This window comes from Protomyctophum bolini, assembly GCF_963924005.1.
Source record: "Protomyctophum bolini genome assembly, chromosome: 13".
Taxonomy (NCBI): Eukaryota; Metazoa; Chordata; class Actinopteri; order Myctophiformes; family Myctophidae; genus Protomyctophum; species Protomyctophum bolini.
This window is the reverse complement of record NC_137874.1, coordinates 6686504-6707060: the sequence shown is the minus strand read 5'-3', so window position 1 is coordinate 6707060 and position 20557 is coordinate 6686504. Positions and strand designations below refer to the sequence as shown.

At 42.0% G+C, this 20557-nt stretch overlaps 1 protein-coding gene across 2 annotated transcripts in view; it reads left to right on the top strand.

Moving 5' to 3' along the window:
- Positions 1-20092, top strand: part of atrxl (ATRX chromatin remodeler, like) — a 30528-nt gene extending 10436 nt beyond the window's left edge. Inside the window, exons 8-35 of one of the 2 annotated variants that reach the window (XM_080779713.1) lie at positions 319-386; positions 473-2403; positions 3772-3838; positions 6649-6797; positions 7432-7602; positions 8162-8267; positions 8506-8596; positions 9067-9246; positions 9614-9758; positions 10277-10386; positions 10529-10672; positions 11088-11265; positions 11378-11515; positions 11618-11793; positions 12041-12158; positions 12545-12672; positions 12777-12853; positions 13112-13212; positions 13318-13474; positions 13597-13697; positions 13797-13905; positions 14642-14819; positions 15678-15869; positions 16840-16983; positions 17691-17816; positions 18359-18454; positions 18766-18894; positions 19551-20092. In XM_080779713.1, the coding sequence (XP_080635839.1) occupies positions 319-386; positions 473-2403; positions 3772-3838; positions 6649-6797; positions 7432-7602; positions 8162-8267; positions 8506-8596; positions 9067-9246; positions 9614-9758; positions 10277-10386; positions 10529-10672; positions 11088-11265; positions 11378-11515; positions 11618-11793; positions 12041-12158; positions 12545-12672; positions 12777-12853; positions 13112-13212; positions 13318-13474; positions 13597-13697; positions 13797-13905; positions 14642-14819; positions 15678-15869; positions 16840-16983; positions 17691-17816; positions 18359-18454; positions 18766-18894; positions 19551-19637 (5397 nt within the window). In that variant the 3' untranslated portion in view covers positions 19638-20092. Of the gene's footprint in view, positions 1-318; positions 387-472; positions 2404-3771; positions 3839-6648; positions 6806-7431; positions 7603-8161; positions 8268-8505; positions 8597-9066; positions 9247-9613; positions 9759-10276; positions 10387-10528; positions 10673-11087; positions 11266-11377; positions 11516-11617; positions 11794-12040; positions 12159-12544; positions 12673-12776; positions 12854-13111; positions 13213-13317; positions 13475-13596; positions 13698-13796; positions 13906-14641; positions 14820-15677; positions 15870-16839; positions 16984-17690; positions 17817-18358; positions 18455-18765; positions 18895-19550 lie in introns of both variants that reach the window. The other variant, XM_080779712.1, reaches the window with a different exon arrangement.
- The last annotated feature ends 465 nt before the right edge of the window (positions 20093-20557 follow it).

Below are 20557 nucleotides of genomic sequence, written 5' to 3'. Positions count from 1 at the left end.
AACACTAAAAGGGGTTCCCGCCCAGAATGGGTTTTATTGCATCTTAAATATGTGAAAATAATCACAGCTATAAAGAGTTATTTTGAGATCGATGCCGATCTTTTCGGACGATATCGGCCGATTCTATCGCGCATCCTTAATAATTTGATGAAGATGGTCTTACTGGAATTTGTCTTTTATTTTTATTTTTTATAATTGCCTTGTTTAGCTTGCGATCAAACTTTGAACTTGTAAAGATTACAGTCATTGTAATGTAAAATGTATTCTGTCTATTGGTGAGTTTTAATAGTGTTTACCGTATGTTTTGTTCTTCATCAGTCTTGTATCAGGTATTATTCAAGTGATGACATTAGTAAGGATGGAGACGGGATGGATGAACAGTGCAGGTATGATGGTTGCATTTACCATTCTCAATAACATATTGCCACATCAAAATGAAGTTGTTAAGTCTTTCTATTTTCTTTTCATACAGATGGTGTGCAGAAGGAGGCAACTTGATCTGTTGCGACTACTGTAGTAATGCCTTTTGTAAGAAGTGCATTTTAAGAAATCTGGGGAGGAAGGAACTATCGGGCATTTTGGAGAGCAAATGGTACTGCTACGTCTGCAACCCAGAGCCTCTACTTGACCTGGTGGTGGCCTGTGACCGTGTCCTCGACAACATGGAAGATCTCTGGCAGCAGCAGCGCAAAAAGAACCGCCCGGTGCAGGAGCAGTCTGAGCTTTATCACATGTTGACAAAGCTTCCCGAAAACATTGCCTTGGATAAGTGGGACCACAGTGGCATGGACGGCAACGTGGTGTTCAACTACAACATGCTTTCCATCCCAAAGGAGCTCACCAAACGGGCCAAGTACTTGATGGACTCGACGAACACGATAAACAGATCATTTGTGAATTTCATTCAGAGTGATTCGAAGGCCAAGCAACCGGCTGGCGTTAGACTTCTCCATCTGAAGTCTTTCCTCTCTGTGCTGAAAGGCCTGCGTAAAACCTACAACGCACTGGAGGAAGGTCTTAAGGAGGAGTTCAGTGACTTGGGTATATCGGACTCTTGGGAAAGCTTGCTTAATGAGGACTTTGATATACAGAATGTAGGAGTCGAACTCGGCGATTCCGATCATGCATGCATGAAAGAGTTACGAAAGTTGGCTGCTGAACATGTGGACGATCGCGATTCTGACTCGGAAGATGTAAGGTTGTCCTTACATGAGAAAGCTGCATATTCACAATCGAGTCGCCCAAAGGGGAGACCCAGAAAAGATCTCCAGATTCCTGCTGACCTCGACTTGACTAAGAAACTAGTAGTGAAACTAGTGCCTATGGAACAAAAGCCTTCTAATAGCCCAACGACCGAGGCAGTCATTCACATGGAGCAGGAAGAGGAGACCGAGGCAGCACCGCACAGGAGGGGGGGGGAAGAAGAGACCGAGGCAGCCACTCAAAAAAGGGAGACGGAACAGAAGACTGATCTAGCAATGCACACGGGGAAGGAAACGGAAGGGGAGACGGAGGCAGCCATGCACAGGAGGCGGCAGCAGGGAGAGGAGACTGACACAGCCATGCACCTGAGGCAGGAGAAGGAAGACAACCGCGTTGTGGATGGAGAGAAACGTGTTGGAAATATTAAAGCTGATGAAAAGAGAAAATGTGAAGTCGGCACAGGAGCCAAGGAGACTTCCCATGTTGAAGAAGAACATAAAAACAGACGATCTCCTCGAGTGAAGACTACACCTTTGCGTCGACCAAGTGACGTGAAGACCAATCCCTCCCTTTCAGCCGTCAACAGTGACAGTGATTCAGATCCCGAGGATAGCCCTGCCACAAAGACGGCCAACGAGGCCGAAGACGAAGCGTTTAGCAGACTGAGAGAGGACTCTGATTCAGATGAAGTTCCTGCTGTTCTACTTCAGCGGTCAGCCATGGCACACAGCTCCGACGATCCCCCGACCGACGACGACGAGAAGGGATCGACGCACGTGGCAAAGAAATGTCTCTTTGCGCTCACTAGGACCCCGCCAGAGAGGCTTCACCGCAAGCGCAAAGTTGCGGATTGTTCCTCTGAATCCGACGGGGCTGACCGAAGAGCCAAGGTTCAGAGAGGCAGAGGCACGGATTCCTCTAGTGACGACAAAAACGTGCAGAATGAAATGAAAGACCGGAATAAAATCCGGTCTTGCTTGATGAAGAGACATGACTCAAAGGAGGGTAGACGACAAACCAGGAAGTCTAAAAATGTAACCAGGTCGCAGGAGAAGGAAATGGACACCTCTGCCTCGTCGAGCGATGAGGAACCCGACGCGGACTTGGATTCTGAGAGTGACGCAGATGTCCAGAAGATGAAGCCAATCACAGAGGACGTGTCCCTGCAGGGAGCAGCGACATTCCATCATCAGTCATCCGGTGAACCTTTCTTTACCTATCTGCACGAATATAATTAACCACATGTCAGTCAAATTGTCTCTCTAACATTGATTTAATCTCGTACTCTTATTTGGATTATTAAGTGTGAGTGCTTTAAAAAACACTGCTTCTAAATGGCACTCACCAAATTATTTTGGCCAAACAAAACATGTAAACCTTTCAGGCGTCTTCATCAGAGCATGAATGTACTAGTAGGACTAGTGTCATGAGATTTACTAGTATACCTTTTTACATTTTTGTCTGGGAGGGGCAGTCACTCAGCTTTGAAACTTCTTTGAGTCTGTGAATGGTAAAAGTTACATGGTACAGATCAGTGCAATCACAGACGGATCAATGCAAAGGTGAAATGGTTGCTTACTTACTTTATGTTTATAGCTCTGGTACATAGCGTTGCGTGCACCAGCTGGTAGAGCAGCCTCTCGGTGGTTGTAACAATAATAATAATACTTTCGCTTCTGACCAAAACAAAGACTGTTTAGAGGAGTTGAAAGCTTACTATCCTTAGTGGGAACACTTGCATTTAATTATAGTTATGCTAACTTTATAAATGGGCTACATTGGACATAAAAAAGACAACATTTGAATACTAATTAAGCTAGTAATTTAGACTTTTTTTGGGGAATTGTAACAGCTGAAATCAATAATATATCAGTATTGCGATATTAACCTGAGGGCCACATTAAGTGAAGGTGGGGCCCCATGCGCCGCCAGGTGCCCATGTGTATGGTTTAGGGTACCAACAGGTGACAAAGTGATGCTGTTGAACTTCATACTGTGCACATGCAGGTGCATGATGGGAAGCTGAGTTTTTAGCAGCCATTACGTCTCGCACGCACACGCGTGCACACAGAGAGGCCAGGGAGGAGGGCTTCTACAGTATAGTACAGTAGTACAGTACAGCACCACTCAGTTCACACAGGGCTGATTCAGTTCTTCCGGTGACATATTTTATTTTCTGGCCAAATAGTGCATTTTGGATGCGAGGTTTTAACATCATAAACCTGTCTTGTTTTGGTGAATAGCGAAAGTGTGTGTGTATGTTTTTGTTTTACTAAAGACGAGAGGCTGCGGCTATACTGCGCTATACCGTGGTACCGAAAGCACCATACCAGATTTATCCTGGGGGGAAATGGAGAAAACGTAACAACGATAGTCGACTTTGAGTCTTTGGGAGAGAAAATGAATCCATGTGGCTTAATTCTAGTCATGCATTTTGGTTAATGAAAACGGGTTTGTTTCTGAGTGAGACACTCAAGTGTCTGTCAAATCTTTTGCTCATGACAAAATGGGAAATATGTGACAACTGTGTACAACTTGCTCACTGTTCCATTTTGTTTGTACTCCCAGGGGATGAGGAGCAGTCCCATTCTGGGCCCTCTTGGGCAGCAGAGGAAGATGATGACCCTGAAAATAGGTATGGCTCAAAAAGACAGGACTTAACATTTGTAACGACACACTCTAAATGTGGGAGAACGCCTAAGAACCTCAAACCCTGCGTTAAATCTGGCGTCGGTCCCGTCATCGAGACGCGCCAGTCCCAGTCGCGACCAAAGCGTAGCTGCAGTAGACCAGCGGTCTACCAGCGGTAATGTACAGTGCACTAAACACTTTATGAATCTGAGCTCGATCCTCTACTAATCTTGCTTAGCCTGTCTTTGCCTGAATGTCTGGCCATTCATTTGAAGGTTTTCTTGGGATAAGATTCTTTTGGAATTAATTTGGCATTGACTGTATACACGTTAATATAAGGATTCCGGTCCATGAGCATATTACGTGCGCTAGATAGCCTTGGAGAACAAATTAAGCACATGTGTTTGATTATTTTTGTAACTCAACATACAAAGATATATATTTTACGTTTATCGCCAGTAACATTTGTCTATGTTTAGACTGTTTTTGAAATTTGGTCTCTTATAACAGAGAAGTGGGCCAAGCTAGTTAAGCGCAGTCCACATAACTGAAATGTCCTGGTTTCGTTTTCTGCCTCAGAGCCTCTTTACATGTCATCTCTTCTTCTGCTCTCAATTTCCTGTCTTTCATTTCAATAAATCATGAATGCTTAAAAATGATCTTTAAATGTTAGTCTCCTACCGAGCTGTACTATTATATATGCATAAAAGAAAGCTGTATGGTTACATTTGAGAGTAGAACATTGGTTAATTATGCAAGTACTTATTATTACAGATTGTTTGCAGACACTTGCATTAAAAGTGCATAAAGTTGCATTAACATTCACTGTACGAATTTAAGATTTAAGAAGGGTTCGATGTACTTGTGCATCTGCTTCCTTCAGTACATTTTTGTTGCTTCTGCGTTTTAGTTCAAACACAACAACTATTATTTAAAACTGCATCATATTGTTCTACTGTGAAGAGGACATGCATATCCATAGAGAGGCGAACAATGCATTCATGTCCTCTCAATAGAATGGTAGGATTCAGGTTAAGGGTCATTGAAGTTGCCCTTAAACACAGTGGGCTCTGCTCTACTGAACACATTTGTTTTCTTTGTGATATTTACAAATGCACGTGTTTGTAAGGTATTAGTTAGGAAGTAATTTTCCTGATCAAGTCATTCTGAAAGTGAAGAAAATCTTTTAAATAAAATGACTTTCACCTTTTCCTTTTGGCAGTGTTATTTCCCCCAGATACTGTAATTAAACTATAATGTAGGTTGCCTTTCATGTTATTAAACAAGAGTATGACATCCTTGTTTTATTTATTATTCTGTTCATCAGCAATTACATTTTCTGATTTCTGCTTCATGGGACCTTTCTATCCTTCGCATATCTTGAGAACCTTTCATTGGTTCAACTTCGCACTTTGGAGTGGGTTACCGTTAGTGAGCACGATGTTGAATGGGAAGTTGGATCAGATGTGCTGTTCTCGAAATGAATGCTGCAAGCAGCATTTCTGGGGGCCAAGCGATCGTCTGGTTCCGAACAGACACGCGTTCCGAATGGACACTGCACTATACAAAATAATACATTTTCTGAGCCTTTATTGCTGGGTAAACTAGTAAACAGTTGTGTTGGCTTTTTTTGTTTTTTTACTGTAACACTTTTTTAATTGTCTTTGTACGCTTTAATGGAAAATCCATGTTGTGACTCAAAATGTCAACAATTCAGTCCGTCCCAATGTCTGTGTGGCAGTGATGTAGAGTTTTTCTTCTGCAATGTGTTATTTTTCTTTCGCTTCCTTATGTTTCCACAACTCTTCCAAGCTGAAACACTTGAGATAAGGGCCTAGGCTGACTACTCAATACTATACTACCTTATATTAGGGAGGAACCAGGTTTTGTTGCTCTATTCAGTATTTAGATATTCATTTTAGCTTCCTATACAAAGCCAGTGTAACTTTAAACTCTATTTTAACCATGTTAGATTCATCAAACACCCGTCCTTACTTTCTGGTAATGTCCTAATACCCATTATAATATATTTGTTTTGTCTCCACCAGGCCGAAGGCATGGGGAGAGAGTACGTTTTAATATTTTTTATCTTCTCATTTCCCCAGAAGGGGGTAGGGCAGCTAAAATGAATATCAAATATCTTAAATATTGAATCGAGCAACTTAAAAACTGTCTGGGGTGTTCAAAATCTTGAGTAGATTATGAAATGACAAGCTTTTTTGAAAGTGAAATAGGCCCATATCTTTATTTTGGGGAAACACTTTCTGTACAGTTGGATATCATTATCTACATTAGGAACAGCTTGCACCCAAAGTTTTATTTTGAGATTCAAGGTTTACTAATTAAAAAGGCCCAAAAAGCATGACCAAAACCTTTGAAATTGCGATTTACCTTTTTATAGGTGTTCTGTCCACAATGTTTAATTTTATGTTTTTACTTTGAGTACCTACTTTACTATAGCTTTTTAGTTAATTCATTATATTTGAGAAATTGTAATAAATGTAAACATTCCAGTGTCTGTCTGATTTGATCCAGTTTGTACCGTTTTGAGTTGTAAGTGATTATATCAGTTCAACAGAATATTCCCCCTGGTTATTAAAAAATATTGCTCAAATTTACTCACACAATTTCAAACTTGCAGACCAAATGAGACTAAAGAGCCCCTTTGGTTGTCCCTTTTTTGCAGTCTTTCTAAAAAAGCTACTATGCATTTTTGTAAATTCATCTGTTAATGGTACATATCTGGAGACAACATATTGCTTATGAAATGAACCTCAGGTCCCTTTTCTCCTTCTCTTCCCCTGCTTCTAAAAGAATTGCTAAGAAAATGCTCTTGGCCCAAATCACAGCCAACTACTCTTCTGGGGAAGATTTCTCTTCAGATGAGGAGACACTGGAAGATGAATCTGAGTCTGATGGTGACAAGCAATTTAAAGAAAAACAGGATGACAACAGAGACAATGGTAAGTCAGTCTTTAGCAAATTGTTCACCTTGTGTCTCAAATACAACAAATGACTCAGGGGTGTTATTTGGGTACTCAAGGCATGGCAATTGCCACCCCCCCTAGTATTAGCAATGAACCTCAAATTCAGCTATTTAATGCATATTTTCCTTCTCAATAGATGTGCAGATTAATTGATTTTAGATGGATGCTGAGTGCATCTCAATCCACATTCGCCCATCTACATTGTGACGTGAGATGATGTGACACATGTAAACATATCTTCTCGTCTGCAACCATACATTCATTAACCACTTTAATTAAAGCTGGTGTCCCTAGTTTGGGCATTTCATTATACGCAATTACACATGCATTATCACTTTCTTTAAAAAAAAAAAAATTGCGAAACCAGCAGAAACTGGCCCCCAGTTCACAACAAACACATGATTCACTCATGACTTGTTTCATCGTCTGGTTTCAACATTTCAGCACCATAACGGTAGTAATGAAGTCGACGCACCCATATAATCACCCACCTGTGGTGTAGAGAAAAATAAATATATGTTTTTGTAATGACGTTTATTCTTTAAATCTCAGCCAGGTTTAATCAGGAAATAATGCTCTCCACTGCCTAATAATCAATGTTTTCCTGCAGCGGAGGACTCGAGCTTGACCTCGGAATCGTCAGACAATTCTGACGTTCCGAGAGGCAGGCACCACCTACTGCGTCACAAACTCACCCTCGATGAAGAGACGGCAGCTGATAAGACTCCAGGAGTAACGGATAAAGAGAAGAGATTGAGGAAAAGAAGAGTCAGGAGCCAAGGTATTGTAGAGCAAGGAAGCCTCTTAAAGGAGAATTCCATGCTAGAATGCTTATCTTTCTTACCTTTCTTTGTAGTTGTTACGTCCCCACCAAAGAGGTCCAGGTGTTTTTTTGTGCAAAAACTCCTTATTGGCTATTTTCCCTACCATAAGCCCTCAATGAATTGCATTGCATTGAATGGGAATTGTATGGGGCTATGGGGTGTTATGCTAATTCGCTTATTTCCATCGAAAGAAGTAGTAAAGTGTGCCGCTTGGGATATTATTTACATTATGAAGAGAGGATATATACAAAGAAATTATAATTTTGAGCGATGGAAATAAGCGAATTAGCACAACACCCCATAGCCCCATTCCATTCAATCCAATTCATGTAGGGCAAATAGCCAATAAGGAGCTTTTGCACAAAATAACACCTGGACCTCTTTGGTGGGGACGTAACAACTACAAAGAAAGGTAAGAAAGCCTTTTAGTATGGAATTCTCCTTTAACAATGACCGATTATCAGTTGAGAGAACACTGGATGTCTTAACAGTTTTTGCATTTCTCTTGAATATAAGATTTGTGGAGTGGTAGTGACAATAGCCAGGCAGAGCCAGAGGAGGATGGTGTCAGCGAAGAGCTCAGTGCATCAGAGGATGATGGCAATGTAGAGAAGTCAAAAAGGTAATTTCATTTATTGTAAGCAAATAAATGTCTTTGCGAAACTGGCACATGTAAGCTTGTATAACCTTACGAAAACACACCAGATCAGTTTTAAAAAATTTGACCATAAATCATAATGTCCTTCAATTGATGCAGCATATACCAGCCTCTGCTTTGGACAGGTTGACAGGATTGTGCAATATGATCTCTCTGGATTAAGTGTAATGCCTTTCTTTGTGTTGCCTATGCATTTCTTCAGATCCACCAGAGTGGAGAAGGAAGCAGTTCGGAGTTATCTACAGAAAAAGCCACCACCCTGTATTGTGTTGTCAGACTCCAGTGACGAAAAGGTACTGGGAACCATTATTGTCTTCATCAGGCCAAAGGCATGCGGAGAGAGTATGTTTTGCACTCCGTCCGTCCGTCCGTCCGTGTGTGTGTGTCCGTCTGTCCGTCCGTTACCAGCTAATCTCTGTCACTGTTGGGTGTTGGCAAAACTGTTGCCAAACTGTGCACACACACATGCCAACAACGAACCTCTGCCCCAATTCCACAACGGCCTGATATAGCGCCACCATGAGGCCAATTTTGGCAAAACACATTTCTGTAGATTACGTGTACACATTTTATCCATACATCACGCAATTCGGTATACACTATCTCCATAGTCATGTGATCAACACTTTTTCTAGTTGCTGTTTATGTTTATCCGTAAAGCGAGAACCTCCTGCAGCGCTACTGCTCATTGGTTGTTTGGAAGCCGTCATATTGTCTTTTTGGAGGGGCTTGCTAATACAGTATATCATTTTGTACTTAACAGGATGAGGCAGATGAAGAGGGAGACCTTAAAGGCACACCAAAGGGTCGCAAAAAGATCCGCAGGATCATCAACGATCAACACCTTCGTGCCGAGACCCAAGACGCACTGAGGGAGGAAGAGGAGAGACGCCAACGCCTGGCAGATAGAGAAGAGCAGGGCCTCTCTCAGGCCCTGAGAGAGGTATGCAAAGACGGATTTTGGCTTTCACTGTTCGGAATCGGAAAACACGTGCGCACAACACTAGCGGCTACACTATCTACACTACAGCCACACTTGACTCTACTAGTATATAATATTGCCAGGTATCCACCCGGGGATTGCATACACTTTCAGGACACGTTCCAGAATCTCATGTTCAACTGGGAAGAAATCTAGGAAATAAGAAGGCTAGGACAAGTGGTACTTTTGCCATATCCATGAAAGCATTCAATGGCAACTTTTGCCATGCTGCTGGGGGCGACTACCATTCTGCACAGAACCCTGCTTTCAGTGTGTGTTGTATGTATTCCTGGTTTACTCTTACTTAAACTGCACCATTGTCTTCCAGGTGATCGTTATAGAAGATGAAGTGTCGCAGATGACATGTCCCGTCACCACCAAGCTGGTCTTGGATCAGGATAGCACCACCAAGGAACCCATTGTTCAGGTTCACCGGAACCTGGTGACTAGGCTGAAGCCTCACCAGGTCGATGGTTAGTCAATGCTCTGACTTATGTATATGAATACTGTGTCATTCTACTCACTATGAATGTCAGTCGCATTCATGAAAACAAGCTCAACTCAACTAATAGCTTGAATGTAGATTGCGTCTAAATGTTGGATATTTGCCTTACATACATAAGTAAGGACTCTGCCCAGAACATTGTGTGACGATAAATGTACTAGGGCTTTAAGCAACTAGTCGACTAGTAAATCCACTAGTCAACCTTGTTGGTACTAGTTGGCTAGTTGATGAAAGAAAAAAAGGCCTCAAGATCAGCTAAATTATAGTTATGGTCACCCATGAACACAGTTCTTTTTACTATTACTACTATTAAAAATAAGTCGACTAGTAAACTAGTCAACTAGTCAAAATCACTAAAAGTGAAAGCCCCTAAAATGTACTAAACTCAAGTCATTCTTGTCATATTTCTCTGTGTTTTGGCCAATAGCATTCACCATTGATGTCCACGTACAACTGTCAACAGCATTTGGCTTCATTTCACTGCAGGTGTCCAGTTTATCTGGGACTCTTGTTGCGAGTCTGTGAAGAAGGCCAATTCCACCCCTGGATCGGGATGTATACTGGCACACTGCATGGGCCTGGGGAAGACTCTTCAGGTGTGACAGAAGAAGAAACATCTGTACTCGTAGAGCAGTCACACATCCCATGTATACCTTTAGTCTGCACTGTGTTTGGCTACAATGTTTCACATGTTTGTCTTGAATTGTGTTCATGGTGATGCTGTCTTTTGTCCCACAGGTCGTAACATTCCTCCACACGATGCTGCAGTCTAAAAGCCTGAGATTCAAAACGGCCCTTGTGGTTTGTCCATTGAACACCATCCTCAACTGGATCAATGAGTTCGACAAATGGCAAGAAAGCATGGGAAACGATAAAGTCAAGGTGGTTCAACATTTTTTAATGATTTGACTCTTGCAAATGACCTTGAAGACCAGAGGAGGAGATTATGTGTTCAAATAATAATAATCAATGTATAAAAAGATTTTGCCAAATCTGTACAAAATAGCAGATCTACAAGCTTACGAGTTCTATCGCGATGCGTTGTGAGCTTGTAAATTGGCTAATGTTTAATAGCCAAAGTAGAAAATTGGTTTGAAGTGGTTAGAATGTTTGTGATGATATTGTATATTAACCCCCCCCCCCCCCCCCCCTCCCGACATACACACACACACACACACACACACACACACACACAGGCATTCATTACTCACCTACTTAGGCGTCATAATGTGTCACCAGGTTCGAACTTTATAATTATAACTTTTCTTTATTTAAAAAATAAATAAAATTGTTACAGGTCACAGAATTGGCCACACTTAAGGGACCTCATGAGCGTTTTGCAGCCCTCCAGAAATGGCACAGGATTGGAGGCGTCATGATTATAGGGTATGAGATGTATCGCAACCTCTCATACGGCCGCAATGTCAACAATGAAGGATTCAAGAAAATGATTAAGAGTACGCTTATTGATCCAGGTAAGAAAACAGTAAAATGCCATGATGGTAAAAACAATTCTATTGTATGTTCTGTTGCATGGCACATTGGAACAGTTGTACGTTTGTAGGCAATTGTTTGTTTGTTCTCCAGGTCCAGACTTTGTGATTTGTGATGAGGGCCACATCCTAAAGAATGAAGCGACCAACATCTCCAAAGCCATGAGTCGCATTAAGTCCAGACGGAGAGTGGTGCTAACTGGAACACCGATGCAAAACAACCTGATCGAGTGTAAGGCTGGCACTACACCCTATACACACTATATTAATTGATTAAAATAACTAAATGATATGTGTACGGATACTCACTGAATACATTTTTCTGCCATCCCAGACCACTGCATGGTCAATTTCATCAAGGAGAACCTCCTTGGGTCATCGAGGGAATTCCGAAACCGCTTCATCAATCCCATACAGAATGGGCAGTGCGCCGACTCCACCCCGAAAGATGTCAAAATCATGAAAAACCGTGCGCATGTCATTCATGCTTTGTTGGCTGGATGTGTACAGGTGAGCATGGCTTCTGAATGTTCAGCCTACCTATGTGACACAGAATAGTTTCAAACGCAGCACTCGCATGTATGTAATCACTTCATTGTTCCAATGTTCTCTGAGGACTCGGGCGCCTTCGATACGGAAATGAAATGCCTGATGAATATATGATTCAAAGTAAATGTATTTAACTTGAATTGAATAAGAACATAAATTAAATTGTTTCCTTTTTTTATGCTAAGTCTGTTTTTTTGTCCTATACTAGAGAAGAGACTATTCAGAATTGACTCAATTCCTGCCTCCTAAATACGAGTATGTGCTACTGGTGAGGGTGACCCCACTGCAGTGCAAGTTGTACCGCCACTACATTGACCACTTCACTGGTAAGAAACTGTGTGTGTGCGTGTGGGGTTACCATTTAAGTTTTAAACCATATCACTGCGTAGATATTAGTCTGGAATCTCTGTGTGGAAACGTGCATTTCCAAGGGGCGGATTTAAAAAAAGAAATCTGAGCGCTACCAGACCCAATCTGCTGAGGGCAACTTTTGCAATGGCAGATTCACCTGGTTTCCAGACAATGTAATGGGAGTCTAACATTTTTAAGGCCACGTTTCTGGCAGCAGATAAGATGCTTATTATCCATAGTAAAAGTACCCGTGGTGGTTCTTTCAACGTTGTTTTCCCTGTTGGACATACTGGACAATGCATGTATATGTATGTACATACTGTATTTGTTGAAAACGGTCTGAAGCAAAGCCCTTTTGCAGGTGCGGGCATGGGGGGAGGACCCACTGTCAAGATTGGAACAAGTCTCTTCAAAGACTACCAGATACTCTGCAGGGTCTGGACACATCCCTGGTGCCTGCATCTCAACTACATCAGCAAAGAAAACAAAGTAAACATACTGACCAAAGTGCTTGTCTTTCTGTCTTGGCTTGATGGCGTGTAAAATACATCCTTAAATTTCACTTAACTGATGGTTATACTTTTTGATTGCAGGGGCATTTTAATGGGAGAAGTTACATTAAAGCCAATGCTCTCTTGAGAGGAGGTGAAGAATCCGCTGATGTTCAGAGGTGAGTTCGATTTTCACACGTTGATTTTTTTTTTTTGGGGAAGCATTAAGACCTTCTCCCTCTCTACAACGTTAGCTATTTAGCACCCATCAAAATAGCCAACTTATGAATGAGGGCGCACCTCTTGACCGAGTTTGATTCCAAGCACTTATTAAGTTGCACTTGCTAAACAAGCTGCATTCATGTTTGCTAAATCTAATTTAAAACCAAAGACCTCTCATTATTTCCTCTTCTGTCCATTTTATTTACCTCGTACAGTGGAGAGAGAGAGTGTAACGGGACGCACGGCAATGAAAGGACAAGGGCCAAGGACAAGGGCCAAGTGGCTGGAGCCCAGCAAGGCACTGCAGGAGGGCAAAGTATAAAGACGCTAGAAATGCTAGAAAGGCCTCTAGCCGATGGCTAAGTAAAGCTATGTAAAGTGAACATGTAAAACAGTCTGCCCTGTGCCATACTGTGTACAGGAGAGATGGTGACCAGCAGCTCGAGGCCTGATACAGCAGCTGACGACTGGTACAAGAACCTGCTGACTCAAGCAGATGCGCACATCTTGGAGCACTCGGGGAAGATGGTTCTCCTGTTCGAGATTCTCAGGATGGCTGAGGCGCTGGACGACAAAGTGTATGTCTTTTCAGTGGACATTTCAAATTGCGGAGATAAATGATGTGATGAATGACATGACATTTCCAATCTTCTCTATACACGTACTTGAATGATCGTTTTCTTCATGTTGCATTCTTTAGGCTGGTGTTCAGTCAATCCTTGCTAGCATTAGACTTGATTGAAGATTTTCTGGAAGCTGCTCACCATGCCGCAATGAGTGGGAAATCATCCCCATTTGAAGGTAGTATTATTTTATACTGCAATTCATCTGCACAACGTATTAGTTGAGGGTGTTAAAATGTGTCACTGTCCTTCTGCTTCAAACTCCTGCCTTTTGTAGGTACTGGCAGCTGGATTAGAAACAGCGATTACTATCGTCTTGACGGGACAACAACCGCTATCTCTAGGAAGAAATGGACTGAACTGTTCAATGACGCGACTAATGTTCGGTACGTAATATCCAACTTTCAACACATAAAGTACACTATAGTATAACTCTTTACCAACACGAAGTATTTCATGTTTGATGATATAGCGTGCTGTTACACATTTTCTATACATTTTGGAGTTAAAGGAGAATTCCAGACTAGAGTTTTTCTGATTTCATTATTAACAACCACTGGTGGAGGCGAAGAAAACACAAACAAAAAGTGGACTCGACTCGACACCGGGCACTGCACCTCCTGTGGGGGTGAGGAAAGCGTGTGTCGGTGCCGGGGCGAACGGTTCCAGAGTTACGTGGATTACACACGGACAGCTGGACAGACAGAGACTTGGTGCATTGCCATTTATAGATAGATTACAATAAAGAGATCAGCATGATCACATCCCTAGCCTACGCTACGCTGTTTATTAGTATCTTGCGTTGCCACCCCTGTGCTCCGTGAACGCATCGTCTGCAGTGCTCGTCACGAAGCCATTCTAAACACGGCACTCGGTGACAACGCAAAGCAAAACTTGCTCATTTTTGGATATGATAACAACGGAAACCGGAATACTCTTTTAAGCACATACAACCGTTCAATGCTACAAAAATAAAGGTGCTGAATTGAAAAACACTAAAACAGACAATTTGGTGTTGTGGTGGCACTAAATTAATTGCTATGGGAACATTTTCTAGTGTGCAGACTTCCCCCCCCCTTCTGTTACTAAGTTTCTCCCCTTTGCCTTGATCTTTTCCCATAGTGGTCGGCTGTTTCTGATCTCAACAAGAGCCGGGTCACTGGGCATCAACCTCGTAGCAGCCAACAGAGTCATTATCTTTGACGCCTCGTGGAATCCCTCTTACGACACGCAGAGTATCTTCAGGGTGTATCGCTTCGGTCAGCAGAAGAACGTGTTTATTTATCGCTTCTTGGCTCAGGTATTTATTATGAAACTCTTCATTGTGCATTATCATTGATCTATCAATTTCGTGCTTTGAGATTTATGAAGCAAAGTGGTGTGAATTTGGGGCGTTGTTGTGTGATTATTAGAGTTTTATCCTATAGTTTTATTAGAGCTTTATCCTATAGTTTTATTAGAGATTTATCCTAGAGTTTTATTAGAGTTTTATCCTAGAGTTTTATTAGAGTTTATTATAGTTTTATCAGAGATTTATCCTAGAGTTTTATTAGAGTTTTATCCTAGAGTTTTATTAGAGTTTTATCCTAGAGTTTTATAAGAGTTTATTATAGTTTTATTAGCGTTTTATCAGAGTTTTATCCTATAGTTTTAGAGTTTTATCCTAGAGTTTTATTAGCGTTTTATCAGAGTTTTATCCTATAGTTTGAGTTTTATTAGAGTTTTATTAGCGTTTTATTAGAGTTTGATCCTAGAGTTTTATTAGTTTTATCCTATAGTTTTATTAGAGTTTTATCAGAGTTTTATCCTATAGTTTTATTAGAGTTTTATCCTATAGTTTTATTAGAGTTTTATTAGAGTTTGATCCTAGAGTTTTATTAGAGTTTGATCCTATATTTTTATTAGAGTTTTATCCTATAGTTTTATACTCTCATGTCACCAGAGAAGATGCCTGTATTTAGGCCAGGTGCTGGACATCAGTACATCAAGGCGAGACTCAAGAAGAGGATGAAAACATCTGCACGCTGTTTTATAGCTCCAAAGAACGTACTCTTACTAATGGTGTTAAAACTTTTCAACCATTAGGTCAGGCAAAATATCATCATTTGCCTGATGAAGACCTGGCGGTAGGAACATTCTTTTGTTTATTTTTTTTTAGGGCACAATGGAGGAGAAGATCTATGACCGTCAGGTGGCCAAGCAGTCTCTGGCATTCCGTGTGGTGGACCAACAACAGATAGAGAGGCACTTCACCCAAGTTGAACTGAACGAACTCTACATGTTTCACCCAGACCTGCTGGACGACCCCAACTCTACCAAGAGCAAGCGGACCACACCTGTGTTGCCCAAGGTAATTCATTATTAAATTAATTATTTTTTGATTTCTTAGTTGGGGTCCATTTGGTTCCATTTGTACACTCTCAGAGTTACAGACCTGTGAGGGTGCATTTTGAACCACGTCGAGGATGCCATTTTGAGACTATTTAGTTTGTTGTTTTCTCTCGCTTGAAGCCAGTACATAAGCAGCATAATATTGGGTTGTGCAGGTGATATTTAAATAAAAAAATTAATTGATCTCACCAGATTTAACAACAAAAATGCAATAGAAATGGGGAAAGTAATCAGAAAAATGAAAAGCAAACCTAGATTCTTTGGCAACATAATACATGGGGCAATTATTCAGAGTTCAGTTCAGGATGGCCTTGAATGTTTTCTGTCCATCTGTCTCAGGACTTGGTACTGGCAGAGCGTCTGAATGTTTTCTGTCCGTCTGTCTCAGGACTTGGTACTGGCAGAGCGTCTGAATGTTTTCTGTCCATCTGTCTCTCAGGACTTGGTACTGGCAGAGCGTCTGAATGTTTTCTGTCCATCTGTCTCAGGACTTGGTACTGGCAGAGCGTCTGAATGTTTTCTGTCCCATCTGTCTCAGGACTTGGTACTGGCAGAGCGTCTGAATGTTTTCTGTCCCATCTGTCTCAGGACTTGGTACCGGCAGAGCGTCTGAATGTTTTCTGTCCCATCTGTCTCAGGACTTGGTACTGGCAGAGCGTCTGAATGTTTTCTGTCCCATCTGTCTCAGGACTTGGTACCGGCAGAGCGTCTGAATGTTTTCTGTCTCAGGACTTGGTACCGGCAGAGCGTCTGAATGTTTTCTGTCCCATCTGTCTCAGGACTTGGTACTGGCAGAGCGTCTGAATGTTTTCTGTCCCATCTGTCTCAGGACTTGGTACTGGCAGAGCGTCTGAATGTTTTCTGTCCCATCTGTCTCAGGACTTGGTACTGGCAGAGCGTCTGAATGTTTTCTGTCCCATCTGTCTCAGGACTTGGTACTGGCAGAGCTTCTGAAGACTTTGAAGGAACACATCGTGTCCTACCACGAGCACGAGTCTCTGCTTGACCATAAAGCGGAGGAGGAGCTGAGCGAGGCCGACCGCAAAGCTGCCTGGGCCGAGTATGAAGCCGAGGTAAACGACACGTACACTGACACACGGGGAACAGTTCTCTATACCGCGCCGTGTTCGTGTCAAGGACCCCCTAAATTGACACTTATCAACCCGCAGAGCCCCATTAGAAAATATATGCCAGGGACCCCCCCCCCCCCATAAGAGAAGACGTGACGGGTCTAGCAGTGATTCTCAACCTGTATAATTTCAAGGACCCCCAGTTTGACATGCATTAGGCTACGGACGGACCCCCATTTAATGACATTTATATCTCTGAGACCCCAATGTATATTGTAAAATCAATGTTAATTCAACTCTGAGAGTGTATAAATGGAACCAAATGGCATTTGGATCCATTTGTACACGCGCAGAGTTACACACCCATAATATAAGGGTCCATTTGGTGGTTCGGGTCCCCGGACCCCCCACCACTGATCTATACTTTGTTGGATGACCGATGTCGCTCAGCGAAAATAACAGATTTTCAACCGAAAAGTTATTTTCAACAAGATAACAATTAGTCTTAATGCCATGAACATTTAGCTTGTAGATCCGCTATTGTATTATATAATATATATTGTATTTATATATATATTTTTGTATTATATAAGAACGTAAACGTGGCTTATTATAATGACATGTCCAAAGTAGGGGCACCGAAGGGAAAGTGGTAATAACAGACCTTTTTATTTTTGTACTTAAACACGCTTACCTCTTGTATAACAAAGGGTCGCGCCGCCGTCGCCAAGCAGCCACCAAGCGTCCCTGGGCCTTCAAACGTCCCTGGGCCTTCAGGGCAGCGCTTTCAGCCCGTCCACACCGCCCTGAACAAGAGGAGCAATCAGCAGCTAACGGTACGTACACATCCAGCCGCTTTTCTAGCTACTGCCCAGTGTTGTGTTTTTTGTCGACTAATACTATGACGAGAAATGTTCGTCGGCTACCTTTTTTCACTGACAAAGACTACATAAAAAACGACTAAATATACTGACAATTTTGTCAACAAATAAAAACTAGACTAAATTTTAGCAAGGGACCCAGCAGAGAAGAGATCCAGTAGAAGTCATTTTACACTTGGTTTGCATGCTGAAAATAGCAGATCTACAAGCTCACAACGCGTCACGCTGCGACGCGCTGTGAGCTTGTAGAGCTTCAGCAAGTGTAAAAACAGTCATTAAGACTGTTTTTACACTTCATTTAGGCCCGCCAAAATTAATTTTAGTCTAACACCCAAGACATTCCAGGTGTCTAAAATGTGACTGAAACTAAATTACTATTGAAGAGACTATGACTAAACTAAAATCAGAATTTGCTGCCAAAAACAACACTGCTACTGCCTTGCCAATGTGTCACGTTGGTTTAATGACATACTGTTATATTACATTTGTCTCTGCAGAGCATGGTGGATGAGTGTCGACAAAATGTCAGCAAGGCCATTACGTCACTGAAATCGATTAAGGTCCTAACCCTAGAAGACTGCATTGTGCAATTGGTGAGTAAGAGAGAGAGAGTGTGTGTGTGTGTGTGTGTGTGTGTGTGTGTGTGTGTGTGTGTGTGTGTGTGTGTGTGTGTGTGTGTGTGTGTGTGTGTGTGTGTGTGTGTGTGTGTGTGTGTGTGTGTGTGTGTGTGTGTGTGTGTGTGTGTGTGTGTGTGTGTGTGTGTCTGTTTCGGTGTGTCTCTGTGTGTGTCTGTCTGTCTGTCTGGTTGATTATTTCTCCCCTTCAAGCTCGACACACACACACACACACACACATTAGAATAGCTGTCATGTCATAATTATAAATGATGAATTGTACTTTACAGTGGGCTGCCGATCCCAATCTGGATGACAAGCAAGTCAGGGCCAAGGCCATGACTTGGAAATACTCCAATGACATGGAAGTGGCACGCAGACAAGCTCTATACAGGGACGCCTGTGGAAAACAGCAATCTGTAAGTAAACCAGTAAGACGCCGGCCTGAGGGCGATAAGCGTATTAGAAGGACAGTAAACCAGTAAGACGCCGGCCTGAGGGGCGATAAGCGTATTAGAAGGACAGTAAACCAGTAAGACGCCGGCCTGAGGGCGATAAGCGTATTAGAAGGACAGTAAACCAGTAAGACGCCGGCCTGAGGGGCGATAAGCGTATTAGAAGGACAGTAAACCAGTAAGACGCCGGCCTGAGGGCGATAAGCGTATTAGAAGGACAGTAAACCAGTAAGACGCCGGCCTGAGGGCGATAAGCGTATTAGAAGGACAATATCAGTCACCAGAAAAAAAGGACGGGTGTTTTCGTTGAATCTATCATGGTCATTAAAAAATAAAGTTTGTCTATGAAGGGGGCGGGGCAGATGGAACTAATATCAAATATCGAAATACTGAATCGAGCAACTTAAAAGTTTTTGAGATTACCTCCAGACCAACACACAGACCCTCTTCTAGATGACTAGCCTCCTTCAGAGGCTATACTTTACCTGTATGCTGTGTACATGTGCCATTTTTTGAGTGGTGCAACCGCTCCTACGACCAGCAATGTCCGTGTACACCGTGTGCACCACTCAGTTCACACGGGTGTGATTTTTAATGCCTCTTGACTTTTCCCTCCATAGCTCACGCAGAACATCCGGGCCATATTGGACAGAAGAAGCCAAGAAGAGAAGAAGGCTGTGATTCAGATTGTGACTGTGACTGTGTGACTGAACCTAATAAGGCCTTCAGTGTTCTCTGCTAGAGGCTGGCCCAGAATAAGAATAAATATTAAATAAAGTAAATAAAGCACTTTGCTGTATTTTTCTAAATATGTATCTTTTTTTTTCTCCACTATGTTAAAAAGTGATAGGACAGCCACCTTTTTCCTTTTTTAATATGGGTAAAGCCAGCTTTACTGCACCGTTTAAATTAAGCTGATATTAATTAAGACCGTTTCTTTTTACACTTCTAAAGTAACATAGCGCTGCTGTCAGGTGGAAACCTTTTATGTCCAAACCAGTTTTTTTTAAATTATTTTACAAATTAGATTTCTGTCCAAAAGCAACGATGGTAAGTAATCAATTCCATGCTGCTGTCCAAACTTGTACTTTTGGACAAGATGTTATGTTGTTAATTAAACTTGTTGTTTTTTGTATGCTCTAATAAAGGTGTGAATATTCTTGTATCTGTTTCTGTCTAAAGCAAGATCAAGGTTCTGACAGGTTGCTTGAATCTATATTCTCTATCAGTGGCATCAGCCGAGCTATGGCTTTTCCATCTTCTGCTTTTCATTAGCTCTGTGCTCCTCCAGGTGTTTTTGGGTCTCCCTCTGCTCTGTTTGCCTTGTGGGTTCCATGTTTAGTGCCTATTTGGTTATTGCCCTTTTTGCTTTTGAAATTGCGGAAATGGAAATTGTGAAATTTGCGGAAATGGTAATTGCGGAATTGCGGAAATGTAATTGCGGAAATTGCAGAAATTGCGGAAATGGTAATTGCGGAAATTGCGCAAATGGGAATTGCGGAAATTGCAAAATTGCGGAAATGGTAATTGTGGAAATTGCGGAATTGCGGAAATGTAATTGCGGAAATTGCAGAAATGGAAATTGCGGAAATTGCGGAAATGGAAATTGCTGATGAGAAACGAGGCT